Source organism: Zootoca vivipara, chromosome 3 (genome assembly GCF_965207765.1).
Source record: "Zootoca vivipara chromosome 3, rZooViv2.hap1.1, whole genome shotgun sequence".
NCBI lineage: Eukaryota > Metazoa > Chordata > Lepidosauria > Squamata > Lacertidae > Zootoca > Zootoca vivipara.
The window spans coordinates 40,642,837-40,664,925 of record NC_142586.1 but is presented as its reverse complement, the minus strand read 5'-3'; the positions used below and the strand labels follow the sequence as shown (position 1 = coordinate 40,664,925).

General features: G+C 40.1%; 1 protein-coding gene across 1 annotated transcript; it reads right to left on the bottom strand.

Moving 5' to 3' along the window:
• Positions 1-4,096: 4,096 nt before the first annotated feature.
• PM20D2 (peptidase M20 domain containing 2) lies at positions 4,097-21,915 on the bottom strand. The gene is made up of 7 exons (XM_035109403.3): positions 21,281-21,915; positions 20,822-20,970; positions 15,086-15,228; positions 9,671-9,825; positions 8,194-8,326; positions 6,758-6,865; positions 4,097-5,492 (listed from the first exon to the last, which is right to left on the bottom strand). Exons 1-7 carry the CDS (start codon positions 21,800-21,802, stop codon positions 5,287-5,289), a joined length of 1,416 nt encoding a protein of 471 aa, XP_034965294.1. The 5' UTR covers positions 21,803-21,915; the 3' UTR covers positions 4,097-5,286.
• Positions 21,916-22,089: the final 174 nt, after the last annotated feature.

The following is a 22,089-nucleotide window of genomic DNA, read 5'->3' as shown; positions in this document are numbered from 1 at the left end:
ACCATGCAAGAAACACAGGAATTCACAATAGATCAATTTTCCTCTTTTCTTTCTTGTTCAGATAAGGAATACAGTATGGTTGGGATGGCATCTACCACTAAAACACTGCATAAGTATCAGCCAAAATCTCCTTTGCAAAGTAGGCCTCTGCTAAGGAATCAAGTTTGGAATAGTAAGCAAAATATTGAAATAATGCCCATGACACTGTTCAGCAGTTGCCATCTAAGCAAGTTTTCATTACAGAACACTCAGAGCAACAATCCAAGACCAATGGGTCCATAACATTAACCATGCTGACTTGCAACCTTTGGGTTCCATACTGTTCATGTCAAGTGGCACGCCTGGATCCAACCTTTTGGAGCCAGTGTGGTGTAGTGGTTAAGAGCGGTAGACTCATAATCTGGGGAACCGGGTTCACACCTCCGCTCCTCCACATGCAGCTGCTGGGTCACCTTGGGCTAGTCACACTTCTTTGAAGTCTCTCAGCCCCACCCACCTCACAGGGTGTCTGTTGTGGGGGAGGAAGGGAAAGGAGATTGTTAGCCGCTTTGAGGCTCCTTAGGGTAGTGATAAAGCGGGATATCAAATCCAAACTCTTCTTCTTTGGGTTTGCAATTTTAGCAAGTTGTGAAGCTATAACAGGAGACTTTGCCAGGTTTTTAAAAGACTATCAGAAATATGCAGCATTCTCCAGGAAAACAGAAGCCAGTCCATGTATCTTGCTCACACCCAGCTTAGGCAACAACTTGCACAGCTATATGATTGGAGCAGAAATAACCCTGAGCTCAACAAAATATAGAGTTCACCTTTGGTACTAATGTTTTTGGAAGCAAAGCTTACACAGTTGAATGAGGAGACATAACAAGAACCTTAAGAGACACTGATCCTTTCAGTCCAAGTACTGATCAGCTCCAAATCCCACTGAGGACAACTTGCCCTTGCTTACTAGAGGGAAAAACAACCTTCCAGAGCCTTTTCCCCTCTTCTGCAAAGATGAAGAGTTATTGCAAAAACTGTGTTTAATTGGATGAAAGACGTTTAAATACTAAATACAGCATGGTAAGATTAATATTTTCTTTTGAAGTTGACCCAACTCTTAACAGGATCAAAGTATTGAAGCATGTTTGATACAGTTATGCATATTAAAATTTGCTATGCCTACTAACTAGCCCATGAGTCAGTTGTGTACACCTGTCAAATTCTGACCCGCTAGCAGCATCAACGCAAGATACAGCTGTTGACCTGCTATCTTTACAACCTATACAGGTCGGAAAAGCCCATGCTTTGGAAAAATCAGCTGAACATTTTGATATTTACAATAGTGCCATCGAAGATCCCCTGGGTGGGCCATATCAACTTATTGGCCCCTCAGTTAAAAGTTATCACACCTACCTAGGGACCAGCGACCCCAAACCTGGAATCACCAAGCAGGGCCGAAAGAGGATGAGCCTAACCCAGGAGCCTCAAACCATCGGAAAAGAGATTGACTGCCACTATTTCCACCATCACCCTATTTTCACATTCTATCTTGGAATGTGGCGGGATGGTTATCTAAGCAGGGTGATGTCGACCTTCTGGACTTCCTTACAAAATTTCAGATTATATGTTTACAGGAGATATGGTGTCTAGATTTCCATATCCCTTCTTTACAGGGATACGAAGCCTTTGTTACCCGCTGCAATAAAACCAAATATCCGAGGCCGACCTAGTGGTAGTTTAGTCACTTTTGTTTCTACCAAGCTAAAGTGCTAGGTCCGGCAACAGCAGCGGGTAAAGAGTAACAATTTACAAATCTTACTCATTTCTAGGAGTGAAGGAGATTTCCTTTGCTTTAATATATATATCCCTCCCATGGGCACCCCTCCCCAGTAGTCACAAATCTAAGAAGATTTAGAGCTATGTTTGGAGAAGGCTGAACTAGAACTCCCTGGCATGGATATCCTGCTGGCAGGTGATTTCAATGCCAGGATAGGAAATGACATTAATATGTACTGCTCCAAATCTCAGTTCCTACCAGAGGCAGACTGGTTTATTCCCTGGTCCTCTGACGATAAGGTCTTGAATAAGGCAGGCGTTACATTAATGGAGACTGCCTTCAAACATAATTTGTATAATCTGCATGGTACCTATATGGACAGGTCAGGGGGTTTCTTTTCTTTTCTTGGGCCTAGAGGTGCGAGCGTTATTGATTATATCCTGGTCTCCCCAAAACTTTTGGAGAGGTCACAGGGCTTCAGGACTTTCAATAGAATTGAGAGTGACCATCTTCCTATAGCAATCTCACTAATTCCCCTTGGTTTGGAGGATCCGCAACACCATCACTGTGCAGACCTACCTCCAATTCTGGCCCTCCGTAGGCGTAAATGGAACAGCGATCTGGAATCTAAAATCAAACAACACTTGCATTCATCAGATTTACTGGCCTTGAGAGACCAATGTATTTTATCTAATTCTGACCCCTTTTCAACATTCCAGCAGGTCTCAGAGTCGCTCTTCCCACTACTCACGAACTCCAATCCTCCCAAACAACGAAACAATTCGAGGGCCTGGTTCGACAAAGACTGCAGGAATCTAAGATCCTTGCTTAGGAAATTACAAAATAAGGTAAAACAGGAAGGGACTCTGTCCTCCATGGTAAACCTGCACAGGTGGCGTTCTCATTATAAAAATACTCTAAAATTTAAGAAATCCCTCTACAGGAAGGAACAATGGGAGTCAGTTGTGTATGATTTCTGTTCCCTGGCAAGTTAGGACAGTGCAACATTTGGGGAAACAGCTGTATGTTGGTAAAAAGAAAACCGCTTCTCTTCTTACAGCACTGGTGGTGGTAGGAAAAAATAAGTGCTGTGGTTAATAATTTCCTAACACTGTCTTCCAGTGCTTGCTAATGGATGTTAATTTGCTGCAAAACATTCCAACGTTCAAATGTGCAGCTCAGAATGTTAAGTCTTCAGAACAGTTTCTACAGGTGATGTACAAAATATACATCTTTGTTTCTCCCTAGATAGATTTGTGCATTTGAGTATGTGTGCGCTTCAGAAATGCATATACCTTAAGCTCTGCTAAACTTGCTGCACTTCTTTCTGTTTATGAATAAAAATAATGCAATATATTCATTTAAACCAGTATAGCTTTTGTAACCAACCTGGTAAAAATTGAGAAGAAAGGCAAGACAAAAAGAATAATTAATAACATAATAATGGAAGTATTTGACCCTCAAAGAGAATATTGTTTAGGCAAACAAGTGGGCATAAAGACGACATTTATATTGTTCTGGAATACAAAATTCTGTGCAGTTTGCTCCCTACAACACTTGGAAAGGAAATTTCACATTATGCTTAAGAGGACAGGAGATTAGTGTTTTCTTTCCACATAAGATATGTTTATCTACTATTAGTTTAGGTAACAGGCAGTGGTGCGTTATGATACCACTAATACACCTTAGGCAGTGGTGTGTTACATAACTATGGCTACAATCCTGCAACATTTTCCTGGGAGTAAACCCCATTGAATTGAATGGGAGTCACTTCTGCATAGACATGCAAAGGATTGTACTTCAAGTCAATTTTGGTGTGTAGATTTATGCCAAATACAAAGACCAGCTTGATTAGAAGACAGCTGATCTTTTCGTAGTCAAAGAATAATCTAGACAGCCTAGTTAGTACTTGTGAGTTGTCTAACATGCCTCCAAATGTGTCAGGTCCAGCTACTCCAGTAGGAGTAGTTAAAGGGAGAAGAAAAAGGAAAAAAGAACAAAGGAAAATCCCTTCCAAGATGGACTTCCTGCCACTTCTCTTTTGCCATACCTTGGACAGATGACTGATGATCTGCAGTGGAGTCGGCAAGAAATGGAGATAGGAGATTGTCCCTGTCCCAAGTATATTCTCTAAAAAAGTTTTACTTCCTGCCAGTGGATCACATTCCTCCCCTACAGGAGAAGTACCTTTTACCTGCCAAAAGCCCCAAGAATTCACATTCTCACCATCTTTTGCTTATTCCACAGAAGAAAAAAGCACATCTATTTTCTCTGCCCTGAAGGACAACATACTAGCCCCCAAATAGTCCACTACTGCTGACCCAACTCACAATGGCAATGTTTAGCCTTTACAAATTTATTTGAGGCTCACCCAAAATACTTGGGTATCAACTCGAACAACCACAGGATTCATCACCCCTTTCCTCAACTCATCTCTGTCATCAATGTACACACCTTGGGTCCTGGGGAGTAACTGGTGGTGAAACTGACAAAATTATAGACAATTCTATTTCAGAAAGGAATATGAATTTGAAACATAAGTTCTACATTCTACCAATCTACTTTGTACAGCAGCTACATTAATGGACTGAAGCCATTCATTTTCGAAATGCAGCTATGCATAAATAAGACAGTAAAGCAGGGTTCATATACCAGGTTTGCACAAGTATTTCTTTGATTCTGTACAGTACCCTTAAAAAAACCAAAACCCACTACCTACTGCTTTAACTTCTCCTTCAATGTGATTGCTTAATTGGTTTCATATAGGAAGAATTTTTACAAGAAACTCAGTTTTAGGTTTCATTTTAAAAGCTATTCCTGAACACTCATTTTCATACAAGTTATTTTCTTCTGGTGTATCTGTATGTTGTATAATTCTATACTATGCACAAAACTACTAAAGGATACACAGCGTTCGGAAACTGTGCAGAACAAGTGATTACAAGGATAGTCCTTCAAAAAATTTAGATGGCCAAAAGAGGAAAGTATGGTATGTTCAAGTGTTGAGCTACCAAAGACCGTGAGATACTGAGTGCAAAACCATTCTAATGTGAAAGTCTAGGCACATCTTGAACAACCATCACCTAACCTTTGGTATGTTCAGTTCAAATACATACAGATTTATGAAGCATATTAAGCCTGTCCTAGTGGATTGCATTTGGTTCTGCATACAATAAGCTAAACATGCAACACTTCTCACTATTCCTTGGCAAGAGAACAGCTGCTATGAAGACAACCCAAGATTCCTTTCCAACCAGAGTAAATAGCATTTTAAAAGCTTTTCCAAAAGTACGCAAAGCTGCAATATTCAGCACATTTTCAATTACTGCAGAGAAATCACTCATTTTGTCTGCCAAATTAAGACCACTACATATCAGACAATAGCAATATTTTAAAAGTACTCTGAGGTTGCTTAGTTGCACCACTTAAAATATCAAGCATCTTTCCAGCTATTAAACATTTCCTAGAATTCCAAGGGGAAAAAATATTGACGTTCTTTTGTGTTTAGATTTTTAATATGCTGTACTATTTCAACGTGATGCACATGCTGCTCCGATACCAAGACCAGACACCTTTCCATTTTCAGGGATATTCAAGTAACCTTCCTCTTTGAGTTTCACCAGTCTGAAGTCTTCTCTGACCTTATCCAGCAGATCTGGCTTGAAAATAACATCCAAAGCAGTCATTGCCAAAGCCTTCGCTGTTCGCAAGGCATAGAACTGAGCTTCTTCTGACCCTAGGGAAAATTAAATCCACAAATGAGAACAGAAGGGATCAATAAAGAGGTGGGGGGCAGCATTGGGAGGGGGGGCTGGCAAAACCAATTCCCTCCTCATTCTAAACAGAAGCGCCTGCTGGGTCAAAAGGAAACAACCCACCATTTTTGAAGTTAATTTAAGCTGGTATGCTGCTTTCAGAAATGGCCACAAGAGCAGGTCTTACCAAGAGCTAGGCAGCACATTCAAGACTGAAGGGATTTACTGTATAGCTATACCATAACTGAAGGGATTTGTAAAGGCCTTTCCCCTTCCAAAACAATTCAATTTGAATTACCCTTGGAATAAAAATATACTGTCTTCTCCTAAGTAGCTTTATGTTTTCTTTTCCTGCATTAAAATCCACACCTTTCCATTTCAGTGCATCTATAGTATAAATATGTGTTTCATAGAAGAAATTCAGGCTCATTGTAAGTCTGACGTTATTGCTTCTCGTGAGTAAATCAAAGTCCCAAAGGTGGACATTTATAGTTTCTTCACTACCCTATCATAATTTCTGCCACAAACATACTTCTCATAGTAGGAGTATCACTGGATCTTAAGATGCATATATGGATAAGAGATTTCAACAATTTATCTACACCTGACCACCAGGAGGTTAGGTTAGCTTATTAACAAAAAAACAAAAAAACCAACCAACCAAAAAAATTGATTTAAGTCAGCAGCACATTGAGAGACCTGTGCTTGCTCTTGCTAGTGTTAGTCAGCTAGCAAGGTATCAAGATTTCCAGTTGCTTCAGCTCCAATAAAAAAGCCAAGACTTTTGGAATAGTGTGAACAAAGAAGTGTGAACAAAGAACCTCTGAAAATTTGACTGATTTTAACCACTGAAGTGCTGGCTAGAATAGTTTTATTTGCCATTGCAATTTTATCTTATTATTGTACAGTATATTATATTAATGTAACCCACTCAGGGACAATATAGTAAAGGACAACTTAGAATTTTTGAAAATAAACAAATAAATATTTATTACTAACTATTCCTAGGAACATAGTACACAAATGTCCAAGACCTAGTAAGAATAATTGCAGAAACATAGGTAAGACACATTAATTCCAGTCCAGAACAATTTAATGTTCCATTCAGCTATACTAAACATAGGCCAGCTGGGAAAAACTTTTACCTCCATGTAATTTCCATCTTAGTGTTCTTGTATATTTTGGGGGGAGGAGGAATCCATGTACACACACACACACACACACACACACACACACACACACTAACCTGCAGCTGTTGTGTACTGCTCAGTATGGTTTAGTGCATCAGAGCCAATATAAAAATAAGGATGAATCCCAGGAACCACAAAGGTAACATTCCCAAAATCAGTAGAACCTAGGAAAAGGTAGTTTTAAATGTATCAAATCGGGCTACCAAAAGGAATATATGTAAGTACTGTTCAGCTATGCATGCTCTGCAGCAATATAATAATTCAGATCTCATACAAAGAAAGCAGCTTACAACTGGAACAGTGGAACTAGGCACATTTGTTCATTTTGCATTACAGTATTATACTGTTCCAAATTTCAGGATCACAAAGTTATTTGTTTGTTTGTTTGTTTCCTGCAAAACTGTAGAATTGGACAAAGACAGTGATATGAAGGTAACCAAAGGCAGTGGAAACGAAGTGAAATGAAAAGAATCTGTGCAGGGCATTCAGCTCCTGTCCCACGGCATGAGAAAATATGGCAGAAAAAAGAGCACATAACACAGACAAAGGCAACAGGTTGTGGGGGGGGGGGTTAGGTGTGAAAGAAATATTTTGGGATTAGCAATGAAAGTTGATAAATGATACACAATGCATTTTTCAAGTACAGTAGGTAGCTCCCAAACATAAATGTTTCACTTTGCCAAGTTAAAATAAACAGAATGCAGAAATGATTCCAGCAGCAGAATGGAGGTTTTGGTTGAGAGAATTTAGTCTTTTTTAATAACAGTTCAACAATTCCTCACATAAATGGAAAAAGGCATCACTCTTAAAGGGGAAAAGAGACAGTTCTGGAGGAAAAAGTGATACAGTATTCATAAATAGCAAGCACATAAACTGGGGTTTTCCTTTCTGCAGTATCAAGATCAAGCAGTCCTGAAATAATAGGTTAACTTAGAGACTACCAATCCTATCCTTTGCATGTTGATGGACAGTAGGGTATCCACTGCCCTTGAATTCTTCATCCTAGGTTGGTTTAGGTTGAAGAACAGATACCATGGAATGGCAAAACCACAGCAGCACTGTTTACTGTCCATTTAACTCAACCTGTCCTTACTTCCATGGATCAAGTTGAACAAAATACTAAGAGTATTACAAGAAAATAAGTATATGGTAAAAAGGTAGACATTTTAAGCAGGTTCATCTGAACATGAGCTGGTTACCATGCTTTAAAGAAGATGAATTTGTGTGATTGAAGTTTCAGAACAGCCCCATTACATTTTCCCTTACCAAATTCAAATTCCCTTACCCTTCAAATTTGTTTCTGCATTCAGCTAGCGATACATGTTCTGATACTCTAAAATATAAAAACTGATCAGGCTTCCCAATTGTTGGGAAATTCTTAAAAGATTTATAAATGTATTTTCCAGTAAAACAAACCAACCAGAAATGGATAGAAAAGGAGTAAAAGCCAACTTGATAAATGTGAACACATGGATGTTTTATTATTTATTACCTGACAGCCCAGTCAAGTTATCTACTGGGATGAACTCCATGCCAAGTTTCTTCCCATTCTCAATGTAAGCTTTTTCCAGGCTCTTGTTAGGAAGCACGTTGTAGTAATCATTTGCACCACCTTTTAATTCCATCTAGAGAAGAAAAATATTCATTTGCTTTGACACAAAAATACCAGCTAAAGTCTAAACCAAAGGGCCTCCAACTCAATCCTATTTGTCTTACTCAGAGGTCAGTGAGTCCCACTGAACTCAAAGGGGCTTACTCTCAAAAATGGATAGGACTTAGTGTTAGGCTGAAATCTGAAACATACTTACCTGAGAACAAGCTGCAATTCACAGGGTGGCTGACTTCAAAGTAAACATGCAAAGGATTACACTTTTAGGAACCAATTAGCTTTCTTTGGCATTTCACATCCTATTTATACGAAGCATGAATGTGGCATTATCCCATAGAACAAGCAAGCAATTTTCTGCTTCCTGCCCTTAGACAACTGCAAGCTTCTTGCAAAACAGGATAAATTAGAAATGTGGAATGTCAGCTTCCAAAGATGCCAAATGGAAAAAACCACACAGCCAAGATTGTGTAAATTCTTGGAAGGGAGTTCCAACTGAATATGGAAGGGAGCTCCAGTTGGGAATTACTTTGAAGTAGAACCTTTAGAAGCAGGGTTAATCCACTTTGGCTCCTCACTACTTTTATAATTTTAAAAAAAATACCAATGAAGGAAAAGTACTTAGAAAATGTTCAGTGAGAAAGGAAGCTTTTTTAAAAAAGAAAAGCAGCCCAATGCTGAGTCTTTGTGTATTTAAAAGCATGTGAAAGGTCGCTCTTACTCGGGTATGTTTGCACTTTTGAGAACCAAGACTTAACAAAGTTGAGGCAATACCCTCACAGTTAAGTCCAAAATATCATCTATGCTGAGATGTTAGTTCAACGGCATCAGGGTTTTAGTTCAGAGATGGATAAAACTTTTCAGCCTGAGGGTTGAGGCCAACCCTCTGAGGGCCGAGGCCAACCCTCTGAGAGCCACATGCCAGTTGCAGTCATGGCCAAGCACACCCTGCTCTCACCACACACAGACCGCCCCCCCACACATATGGAAACACATTCATTCCCATTGCAGCACTGAACTGAAACTTTTTCTCCAAGCACTGCAATGAGAAAAAGACAGAGCTGACTGGACCATTTCAAACATATTGACAGGCCTAAACACCCCAATCTAGCCTGCTTGGAGCCACAACTATAGGGGGAAACTGTCAGAGGGCAAGCTGACATGTAGATGTTATGCTTCTTTCAACTAAAATCACTGAATAGGTCCTGGGTGGTTTGGCTAAGAAGTCATCCAGAGAGTGGCTGGGGCAACAGTCAGACAGGTGGGGCACAAACAGTCAGACAGGTGGAGCACAAATAATATTATCATTATTAGTCAGCTCACATTGTCACTTAAAAGCAAAATAAATCTTTATGAACCTTACTTCACACCCTGTGGCCAGGGCTGCAGATTTAAAGCAGTTCTCTGCTTTTTCTGTCAGGACGGAGAGTTCTTTTAATGAAGGAGCACGCAAGTAAAACTCCAATTCAGCATAAGAAGGGATGATATTAGGTTTCACACCTCCATTCTTTATTATACCTAAAAGAAGGAAGAACTGTGTTACTGAAATCAGAACTTTGAATAGTAGGTTTCTGAGGCTTCTGGCTAAAACAGGAAAGCCACACTAGTTTCTGCACCTGAGCCAACTCTCCAGCAGATGTGGGAACAAAGACAGATTTTCTTGCTTTCTTTAAGGAAAAACAAAACTTGTGTCTTGAAATTTTATTTGATTTCAATTAAAAAACCCACAAAGATTTGCATTCACATTCTTCTCAAGTTATTCATCTGTTGTCTTTCAAGATCATATAAAACTAGATGGCATTGGAACAAGGGGGATTAAGGGAGCAGTAACACAGAGGCTGAATATATTTACTAGACCAGAAGTCAAGGCATAAAAACATCCCCTTCACATTGTAACCCCTGGGGAAAAGACTAAAGTATAAATTAAAGCTGAACAATTTAGCATGTTTTTGTGGCATTAATTCAACTTTGCTTAACCAAGTTAGGCATCAGTTTTGAACAGTAAACCTCCTAACATCTTCTTTCTGGCTTTTTTCTTCCACATAGTGCATGGTGAAAGAATACTAAAGTAGTGGGTTATACAACACCAACTGCCCATGAGCTGACCAAGAGAAAGGGATAAGAAATGAAAACATTTCAAACTCTTAAACAGTATCCATTTTTAAGGAGCATTTTTTGTGCAAGCATTTGAAATGGGTAAGGGGGACAAAATTCCAGAACACCATCTTTTCCACCCTGGATAATATAAACAGTGTCACCCTTTGTCTGCCCATATATGCACTTTCCTTGTTCTAATTTTGTTAAAAAGAGACTAGAGTGCTATCAAGGTGCAGCGTCATCAAATGGTAGAAACAGGTTTTAGAGGTTCTGTATCAAAAGCAAATGTGCCGTTTGTTTGCTTTCCTGTTGGCCCAGATCTAACACACAATAGGCAATAGCTGACATTCATCATACTCAATAGACCTATTGAAATCCATTGATTTCAATCGGTCTACTCCAAGTATGATAATTATCACTCAACAGCTCAAGTAAGTCCCAGTTGAAACCACTTTGAATAAAGTAACTCTTGATCTGTTATATATGCTTGTATGAAATTTTGCCCAGGCTAATGAATCTACTGTCAATTGGGAATTTCAAACAAGAATAAAGGGGTATGATACATTTCCATCTTAAAAGTCTTGCATGAATAGAATCTTGTTTGAGTGAGTTCTGAATTACTCCAGCAAGAACAGGCTCTTTGTTTTAAGATAGTTCAAATTGCTACAATATTGTTATAACTCAGGTGCCCAGAGCTAATGCGCTTGCAATCTATGGCAATTGTTAGGCAGTAAGTTATTTTTAGGTTTCTTCAATATACCTGGAATAGTTGCTTTCCTGAATAGTTCTTAGTTGTCTTGGGCTATTCAAATCACTTGCCATAATCCATCTGCTACACTACAGTAACTGAACATTGGCAGAAAATCTGAAAGCTGTATTTAATATTTATAAACCATCTACATTTTATTAGGCCATGTACATAAAACTGGCAAGCTTCCCTGCTTCAAGAATCACTTTTACATTATGCAACAGTTGTATGTAGCAAATCAAAGTGAGTGTACAGAAATAGAAAGGTTTAACTTTAAGCAAAAACTGGCTGGCTCACAGGTGAAAGGCTCAAGAGAGCTCCTGAGAATGCCATCCACGTGTAGCAAAACTAGTCTTCCACTAAGATTCAACAAAGTTCCTCCAGGCACAGGTTATCCCAAAATGTATTTTTCTAAGTATTATTCTAAAGAGCAAGCCCTTGCTTGCACCATGCTGTGGCTTCAATATGCACACTTTGACTAAGCTTCATTATGTACAAGGAAGACTTTTGAGATGCTATCTCTATATATGTTTGATAAACGGACTATAGAAAAACAAAGTGGTACACTGCTGGTATAATCCCATTCTCACATGTTTCTGCACAAACTAGCTGGGAAGATGTAGACAGGACAGTGCATAGTGTTTTCTGATACTGGTTGTATAATCCAATTTGGCCTCAATAAGGTACCAATGATCACAAGAGCAAGAAGGCCCATCATACAAAAATATGTAAGATTTAAATTATGCACATGCTAAGAGTATTGTAATGGAAAATTGTCACTTGAAAAGCAGCGAATCACTTGCAGTGCTGCCTGGGCCACAAATGCTCTAAATAATTTAATGGTTTTGTGCAAAGAAAACTAATTACTATTCACTTTCATGACCACATAAAAAGCTAAATGCTGACCAGCAAGGTAACCTTGCATATGGGGGGGGGGGGGAGTTAAAAAGAAATAGAGCTACTCCAACCAGTTTAACTAGCAACTATGTGCTATTATCAAGCCCATGCCTTTTAAAGCATTTTAAACACAATGAATTGCTATTTAAAGGGCACATCACAAAAAACAAAAAACAAAACAAATAGGGAATGCAAGAAGACATACCATTCCTTTCTTGTTATCACTAAGAGATTAACTTTGCCTCACTCTTTTCAATTTGCTATTCTTATTTGATAACTCTAGTACAGATAAACATTAACAAGGGCTGAAATTTGATGGGAGTAAACAAAGAAGAGAAAAAGTAACAAGACAGAAAGACCATGTTACCTTAAATTGAAAGTATTATGGAGGACAAATTGCTCAAAACCTTTTACATTTTAGTTTATATGGGGTGAGGGGGAATCTTCCACTGAGAATATCTTTTATGCAGTATTCAGAAGTACTGCAACAGTGACCCATAATTCTATCTGGAAGGTATTAACTCCATTGCTTTGGAAATCAAACAGCAACATAAATCATATGGGTGCTTCCAGATGAGAGTTTAATTTGTAAGAGGGTCACTGAGATCTCACAAATAGGTCACTGGCAACAAGTTTTTCTTACTTATCAGATTTTCCTGGAATTTTTATGTGAACAGCATTATGTGCAAAAAGTTGCACATATGAGCAGCTCCAATTCTACACAAAACACCTTATATATACCATAATATGCTGAAAAGGAAAAACCCAGCTAAGGATCACAAATTTAAGATCAAACTGTCTCACTAATAACAGAATCAAAATGGCATGTCTAGCCACTGATCAGAATGCAGTGGAAACAAAAAGCTGAAAAGGTCTGTGCTGTCCAATTTAAGTGAAAGACTGTTCTTGTTTCAGTTATTAAGTGTTTTTTTACATGAGTTCTGCATTTAAGGTTTGAAGCAGGGGTCAGCAACTTTTTTCAGCTGTGGGCCGGTTCCACTGTCTCTCAGACCATGTGGTGGGCCGGACTATATTTTTTTTGGGGGGGGGGGGGGGAATGAATGAATTCCTATGCCCCACAAATAACCCAGAAATGCATTTTAAATGAAAGCACACATTCTACCCATGTAAAAACACGCTAATTTCCGAACTGTCCACAGGCCGGATTGAGAAGGCAGTTGGGCCGCATCTGGCCCACGGGCCTTAGGTTGCCTACCCCTGGTTTGAAGCAATAAAATGGATCCCGTTTTACACATTGTTTTCTTTGGCAGTGAATAAAGCATCAATAAGTGGACAGGCAACATTTAAATTTAGATACAGTACCAACTATGCCTGTAAAGGAAACCCAACAACAAACACCTGCCTTTCAAATATTTAGAAGAAACTTCAAAATTTACATGGCTTTTTCTCGATAGCTACGTTTATGTCATACTGGTGAAATAAAATAATTCTGAGAAATAAATTTGAAACAATGGGCCTCCAATAAATAATTATAAATGATTAGTAACAATGAATTCACATAGGTCCCTAAACATAACTAGCCTTGAGCAGAATGGCACCTGATTGAACATTCTATGGCCTTTTAAATGTGTTTTTTTGGGGGGGGGTATCCAATGGTGAACTCCTGAGTGAAGCTGATCAAAGCTGACTGTTGGTGCCATGCTTTGAAGGCCTGACAATCAGCTGATAGTCAGGGTTTCAAAGTGTCAGCCCAACACACATCAGCAGTGCCTCCAATCTCCTCTGTGGCCCAGATGCAACTTTACCTGCATCACACCTGACCTCATGTGTAGGACCAGAGGTGTAGAATAGGTAGCTGTGGATTGGCCAAAACTGCCTGATGGGCCTATTGGGCTTTTAAAACAATAGTTAATTTACCATGCAGATGGAAAGCAAACCTTTTCACTATTAACTAACTTCAGTCAAGTTAATGAATTGCAAGTGTTTATGGCTAATTTGATCTCTTTGGCTAGCTGTCTAGATTAGTTGCCACATATTTTTAAACGAAGTTGCATAAACTAGAAATCCTTCTACAGTTAGACCCATATTATTATGGTCAAAATATAGACAAACAGTAGACTACATGCTAAAACTCAAGTGTGGACCATAGCACTTCAGCCTTGCAGCTTACAAAACTGTGCCTTGCCCTCACAATAATCCCTATATGTAGTTAACCAGCACTTAATAGAAAAGCTAAAGAGGAACACTACCATTGTATATTTTTATGTGCAATAATGTTTTTAATATGAGGAGCATTCAATGATGTAACCATCACCTCTTCCAGGACTCCACTAATAAATGTATCAGTTGCATGAACTGCAGAGCTTGTGTTACAGACACACTTATGAGTATGTAACTCGTATGCTTTAAACATCTGGATGACACAAGCCTGGCACAGCATGCGTTCTAACCTCTGACTAAGGGTGAGGGGCAGATCCTATAAGCATCCCCAAAGCATAAAAAAGATGGAAGGAAATAGAGAGCTTCACCAACTGCCAGGGTAGGATAACCCACATTTGGGGGGAAATAAATGTGTGAAGACTCACTGTTACAATACACATTATTACAGGTGTCTGCCATCATAATACTCAACCTTAACACCAATCACCATCTGTATGAACGTTCATTAACCTTTGCTAATTAAACCATACATGGAGTCTGACTGCGAGGATTTGCCAACAACAAACTAAGTAAACATAGCTTGTTAGGGTGAAACAAATCACAATCCAAACTTCCGACATCATGCTATGTGGGTTAAATTACCTATGGCATGCAGCTCACATAATATGGTTTCTTAAGCAAATAACCCTGGCATATTGTTTTGGGCAAACATGACCAAAGTCTATTAAGTGAATAAATCCATACCAAAGTTGTACAGCTCTTAAAGAACTTTCAACTTTACCAACAGATTGAACATTTATCAGAAAACTAAGCACATGAACAGCCATTTTTATTTTAATGTTAACATGCCAGATACATTATAAAACAGTGCCTGAAGTATTACTTGCTGGACATAAGATTTAATGAACATCTCACCATGAACTCTCCATGTTGGTTTCATTTGCTGTCTTAAAACTGACAGATTGTTGTATGCAAGAACAGCAGCATCTAATGCATTTACTCCTTCCCAAGGGTAAGCAGCAGCATGAGAAGCTTTTCCATAGTATTTCACAGTCACACTAGGAAATAAAAGCCATCACTGGTTTTTAAACACTTTTTGAAAGGAAAAAGATCCCTTTGGATTCATTCAACGAACTTAAGTTCTGAGATAAAGGTCTATGCTATAATATAGGGGTTTGGTTTTTTTTTAACCTCAATCCTCTATAAAGATAATTGCTGGAAAAACAGACCAACATGATTTTGAGAGTAGGAGGTATTCAATACAGAGCTCTGATACTCAAAACTGATCTTTGTCATCACAAAACAAAGCCTGACATTTATATGGACCACTTTGTACTGAAATAGGTACATACATACAAGACAAGAACTAACTTCTGTGGAAATAAAGATTATTAGTATATTAGACAGAAATAAATTGTGTCTGGTAGAGAAATATCTTAACAAATCAACTAAGAAAACAGACATTTTCAAAAGGCGTGAAACAAATAACAAACTACAATCAACTGGTGTGAGATTTCCTGACATCTCAGTTCACCACCTCCCCTCAATTACAATACCCAACACAGTTGTCCTCATCCAGAGATCATTTCCGAATAGAGAACAATTCAAGCATTTCAAGAGAAGGCAGTACAGTACACATAAATGTTTATTTACATGGTTCATCCACTGAATGGGGGGGGGAACCATTCTCAGTGGAGGAGTTCTATGCATTGAGCTGCCTTAGCTAGAACCATTTGGTTTGCCAGGATGATAGAATTTACAGAACACAACAGATGCTTTACTACTACTACTACTACTACTACTACTACTACTACTAATAATAATATTGAATAACTGCTGCAGTGTTTTCTACCTTCCTTTAAAAAAACAAAACCACTGCATTTTCTAAACTTAGTAAGATCAGATAGCCAGCTCTGCCATTGAATTGCATTATACAGATTGCAGTTTAGTATCCCTGACGAATTTAAAAACCTTGCCTTGTCTATTTTCATGAAAAAGAACTGTGCTCAAACCAACATAATCCTAAATTAAAATTTAATCACAACTAAGTAAGACCTGAAGTTTGAAAAGCAATGTTTAAAAATTAGCATGAAAAATTTAGAGTTCAAGGAACTAGCACTGTTATAACTTTGGCCTATAAAACCTGCTGGGATCAAAAGATTAGTAAGTGTACTCTTGTCTTTATTTATGTATGTATTTACTACATTTATATCCCACCTGTCCTCCAATGAGCTCAAAGGGACATAGGTGTTTCTCTCTCTCCAGACAACCCGCACAACAACCCTGAGAGATAGGTTATGCTGAGTTTGTGAGCTTCACAGCCAAGTGAAGATTTGGCACTCTAACCACAATACCACACTGGTTATCTATCATATTCTGGCATATCATATTCTTCCTAGGATCTTAAGAGATCTATAAAGATATGAAACCAGCTGCAACAAATTGCAACTACTCAAGAGTCTAAATATGAACAGTACATCTGATGACTTTATTCTGACCTTGGGAAACTTGATTTACACTTAGGTAAGATGACTACCTGAGACTTAGTAATAAAGATCATTAATTAAAAACAGGTATTAAACACACTATGAACTGTGAGCAAACAATCCCAAATGTCCCGCATTACATGGGACGCTTGCATAGGTTTTTGCTTACATGGCTTCATTTCCAAAGCGTGACTTATCATCTAGGGTGTGTGAGTTATTCTGTTGCAAACCTATTCTTCTTTGGCTGCAGCCAAGTTTGGAGACTGCAGACTTTGTTCAAAAATACAGTGATATGTGTTTAATAAAACTTGACAGAAATTATAACGAAAAGGTTAGGACAAACACAAAAGCCAAAGGTAAAGACAGCAGTGTGAAATGTCCTGTGTGAAGACAAATTGACACATTTCCCAACCAAAAACTATGAAGAATTCAACAGTTTTCCAGAGTGCAGAGTATTTGTTGCTGAGGTTTCCCTAGAATCAAGTGTTATAAAAACGTTGTTAAATAAATAAATGTGGATATGCTGTGTACCAGCACTATCCACTTTCAACATGACCCAAACATAACCTCAGCAATACATGCTAGGTGCAACCTATAAAGCTATATTCAAAGACAGCCCAGCCTTTTAGGGTCCAGGCTATGGAGTTCAATAGCATAAATTATATAGAGAAGCAGCATAAATGCTATAAAGAAACGAGAGAATCATACTTCTGTCCCAATTGAATCATGGGGAATACTGTTGTTAAGCTCAGAATGTCAGTGCTCTTCCATCCTTATGCATATATAGTTAAAAGGTCTATTTTTTTTTGTTGTTTAGTCATTTGGTCATGTCCGACTCTTTGTGATCCCATGGACCAGAGTCTATTGAGAGCAGCTGGAAATGTTGATTCAACACTGCTGTTAACATAGAAATGCTAATCATGAAATCCTAGAGCTCCTCTCACTGAGGTATGATGTACTGACAAAAACTGGTAGCAGAGTTTGCCTGTTTTCCTCTTCTCTCCCTATACCTCCTCTTTTCCTTCTGTGCTGTGAGTGATATCCATCTAAGCCAGGCATCCCCAAACTTCGGCCCTCCAGATGTTTTAGACTACAATTGCCATCTTCCCCGACCACTGGTCCTGTTAGCTAGGGATCATGGGAGTTGTAGGCCAAAACATCTGGAGGGCCGCAGTTTGGGGGTGCCTGATCTAAGCCATACTTAGAGCAGACCCATTAAAACGGGCTAAAATCCATTGCTGTCAGTAGTCTACAGCATATTATGACTATCATTCAAAAACTTGCTTTGTACAGTTCTCTCTTGGAAATCTCAAATGAGCTCTGAACTTATAAGCAAGAATTCAGTACTGTAAGTTCAATACTGCCCCATGTATCAAAAATAACATATCCTTATTACTACAGTGGCAATTTTGAGAAGTAAATACGTAGAACTTTCCTACTAGTAGTTTTGGTATGTGCAGGGATATAGAAGCTAATAATACAAAAAGCACCTGAAACGAAATGTTTTAAAATAGAACTTTTTTCAGTTGGTCTTCATATACTGATGTCCACCACCTCCCTTCCCGCTAATCCTACTATTACTGTGCAGGAGTAGAGGGTCAAGCACCAGATGTACTGCATCCGGGGGGGGGGGGAGAGAAAGAGAGATTATGTTCTGCAAATGAAGACAATTCAAAGGGCTGTGTTTTTACTTGATGAATCACCTGCAGAAGAAGACGTGAAAACATTAGAATTAGTACTGATCTAAAGTAATCTGTTACATGATACCATGATTAATTATAAAGCTCATAGCTTCTGGCATTAGATTTTGTGCCCATTCTGTTCAAGATGAATAACAAAGGAAGACTAAGTCAAGCAAAACTGAAGAAACTGTACTAAATTTCTATGAAGGGATAACATCCCTACCACACATATTGGGGGTCGAGGGGGGAAGGAATCCCATCTTAGTTTTTCTCTATAAATAAATACGTTGTATGGTTTTCAAAAGAAGTGAGGAAGTATTCTTCCACCTCTAGTCACAAGAAATCATCTGTGCTGGACAGCTCACTTCAAAAATGGAAAGCCATCTCTAACAATGAGGAGGAAAGGCACTTGAAGCTTGTAATATTTACTAGTGATCCAATGAGAGCTAGGTGGTGAAATGAAGCCACACCTTTTGTTTATTTATTTAAAGCATTTTTATCCTGCTTTTCAGCCACAAAAGGCGCCCTGAGTGGCTTAAGATGAGCCTTTCTTTAAAAAAAACAATTTGGGGTGAAATTTTTGTCAATTTTTTTTTGACAAATGTACCTTGTTTGTCATTGCAATATCTGCAACACACCACTGCTTTCCTGATACTAAAGGCTATTGAGATGTCAACACAGCCATCATACCCTGGGTGTGAACTTCACTATGGCAGAAAGGCAGTCAAAAAACAGAATACCAAGAAGAATGGGGCACTCTGCATTTCTGGGTTGGTGTGTTAACGGCCAGAAACTTTTTAGGAAAGTTACAATGTACAGTAATACCTCTGGTTATAAACCGTCCTCCTTGTGAATGCTTTGGGTTACAAGCTCCACTAACCTGGCAGTACGGTAGGTTTTGAGTTGAGAATGGACCTCCGGAACAAATTAAGTTCATAACCAGAGGTACCACTGTATTCAAATCTATATACTGTACAATCTAAATTGTATATAGCCAAACATCAGTTCTACTTGTTCTTAATATGCCTATGTGTGGTCATCTTTGCAGAAATGTGAAAAGAAATATAAGTTTTTAACACTCAACTGTACAGCTTTGAGTCGCAAGACTTTTAGGTCTACATTGCGGGCAAACACCAGATCTAATTTCTGGAGATGTTCCGTAATGAGATCAGCTGAAACAAACTCCTTTAATAATCACATGAAGCAGGATTGTATAACCAGAATTGCTTCTAACTAAACAGAATGATTTCAAAAAACACCCAGCACCATCTCTAGTCCCAATAATGGTTCCATCTTACACAAGCAACCTATGACCAAATATATTAACAAGTGTGTATAAACAGTAAAACAAATAAATTGTGGGTGGAAGGGTGTTTGTTAAACTGCAGCATCTCCTATTCCAATACAGTTGGCAGTTTCATGAGCGCTATCACGCATCAGGAAATGAAATTTATACTGGTACCTTGAACTAAATTTAAAAATTGTTGTTAGCTACTGGTCCGACTGATTTTAAAAACAAAACAAAACAGAAGTTCAGTACCGGTAGGCAACTTGAATAAGATGTTGAATAAAGAAGATACGTTTCAAATACGTAAAAGTCCCTGAAGATTTAGCCCTGCTGCAAACAATTCACTACAAAGTGACATAAGTGATATAATTTTACATGCAATACTTTGTCCCGAATGTGCAGATTACTGTAAATATATAGAATAAGGTCAATAACTGAATATCTTAGGACTAAATCTAGACTCTATCTGTCCCCTCCTCCCAACAATCAGGGGAGTAAAAAACATGTAGAGAGTAGCAGTTCTGGAACTAAAACTTGCTGGCAGATCACTGGGTAGGATATATCTTAAGGAGAATGGGAAGTAACTCAGTGGCACAGCATCTGCTTTGCATTCAGGAAGTTGCAGGTTCAATCCCCTGCATCTCCAGGGAGGGCAAGGCAAGCTAGAATAGACCAATGGTCTGACTTAGTGTAAGGCAGCTTCCTGTGTTTTGTGCATGGACTCAATCACCCATACTGAATGACTGGTTACTGGGAGCAGGTTGGCTTTGGAGGTCTGCATCACCCCAACTTTTCCCAGTGCACAACTAAGAGGGAAAGTACGTAGAATTGTGGGTGAGCTCTTTCTGAACAGCATAGTGAGAAAGAACAGGACCCTTGGCACAAGAGACCTTGGCAGCTGTTTCAAAATGCCACCCAGCCTTCCTTCTTAATGGGGCCCTTTAGGATTAACGGTTACGGTATAAAAACTCAAACCTCACGTAATACAAGTTAATTGAGGTAGAAACTTGTTTTGCTTGGCAGCTCCACACAAGCACCACGTGCTCATTAGCGGTTTATTAGAAACAGCAGAATGTTACATAAATTGTTCCAAGTGCCCTTTGGAAAGCCAAAGGAGTAACTCAAAAGTGGATCAAAAGTGAAAGGCTTGTTACAATGGGCAAGTAAACAATGCCTCCCATTCCAGTTTACTCACTCATGTTCTGCTACGTCGGGCAAATACGCTGCATCTTCTTGGGACGGATGGGCCATGAAAACGACGTCCAGACCATCGAAAGCCCCGGCTTTGATCAAGTCAATTTTGCCTCCTCCGTCTTCTTCGGCAGGGGTGCCCAACACGGTGACCTGAAAGCAAAGGTGACATGTGGGTCAGGAAGAGCAGCAAAAAATCCCAAAGCACCCCGGGGTGCGTGTCATGGCACTCTCTTTACTTATTTGCCCATAGGTTTTAAAGTTGCATATACACCTCTAGAGATCTTTCTAGGGCACTTTGCGAAAACAAGACGCAAAGAATGGTGAGAACTGCAGCAGCGTCCCAGCGCCCACCCACTCCCACCCCCCAAAAAAGGAAAGAAAAAGAGGGGGCTCGGACAAGTTGTGGGCTGAAGGCATGAGATGCGGGTCAGATTCTCTCCCTCTCCCCCCCACCCTGCACCTTGACGGCGGGGACGTGGCGGGAGAGTCCGTCGGCGGATCCGCTCGGGCGAAGGCTCTCCAGGGCGCCCTTCAGGCCCAGCGCGGCGGCGGCGCCCACTTCAGCTATGAGGTTGTGACCGCAGGCGTGGCCGATGCCCGGCAAGGCGTCGTACTCGCACAAGAAGCCCAGACGGAGGGGCGCCTTCTGCCCGTCCTCGGCGGCGGCAGGGGCAGCACCCGCGGCGTTTCCCTGGCCGCCCCACTGCCAGTCCGCCCGCAAGGCCGTCTCCAGCTTGTAGCTGCGCTGCACCAGCCAGGCGCCGGCCGGCGAGGACCCCGAGGCCAGGCCGGCGAAGAAGAGGGCCAGGGCGTCGTGAGCATGGCGCTCCTCGTAAGCCAGCTCCGGCCGGCTCCAGATCTCGCGGCTCAGCTCGGCCAGCCGCTCCGACGACGCCTCGATGCACTCGGCCGCCCGCCGCTTCAGCTCCTCCAGGCGCGCCGCCAAAGCGGACGACTCCTCAGTCGCCTCGTTCGGCCTCATCGGAAAGGAGCTCGTTCTTAGGAGGAATAAACGGGAACAACAACGGCGCTCTACAGCGTAAGGAAACGAGCCACCACCGGCTTCACAACAACGACAGCCACCGGCAAATGTCTGAAACCCGCGCCGCCCGAGGGGCTTATATAGCCTCGGTTAGCAGCCCAGGCCGGGACTTTCTTCCGCAGAGCATGCTGGGAAAAGTAGTCTTTAACGCTCCGCGAATAGTTCTAAAAGGAAAACAACTACTGCCGCCGCCGCCTGCTGCTTAAGCTACCAAAGTGTTGTTGCTC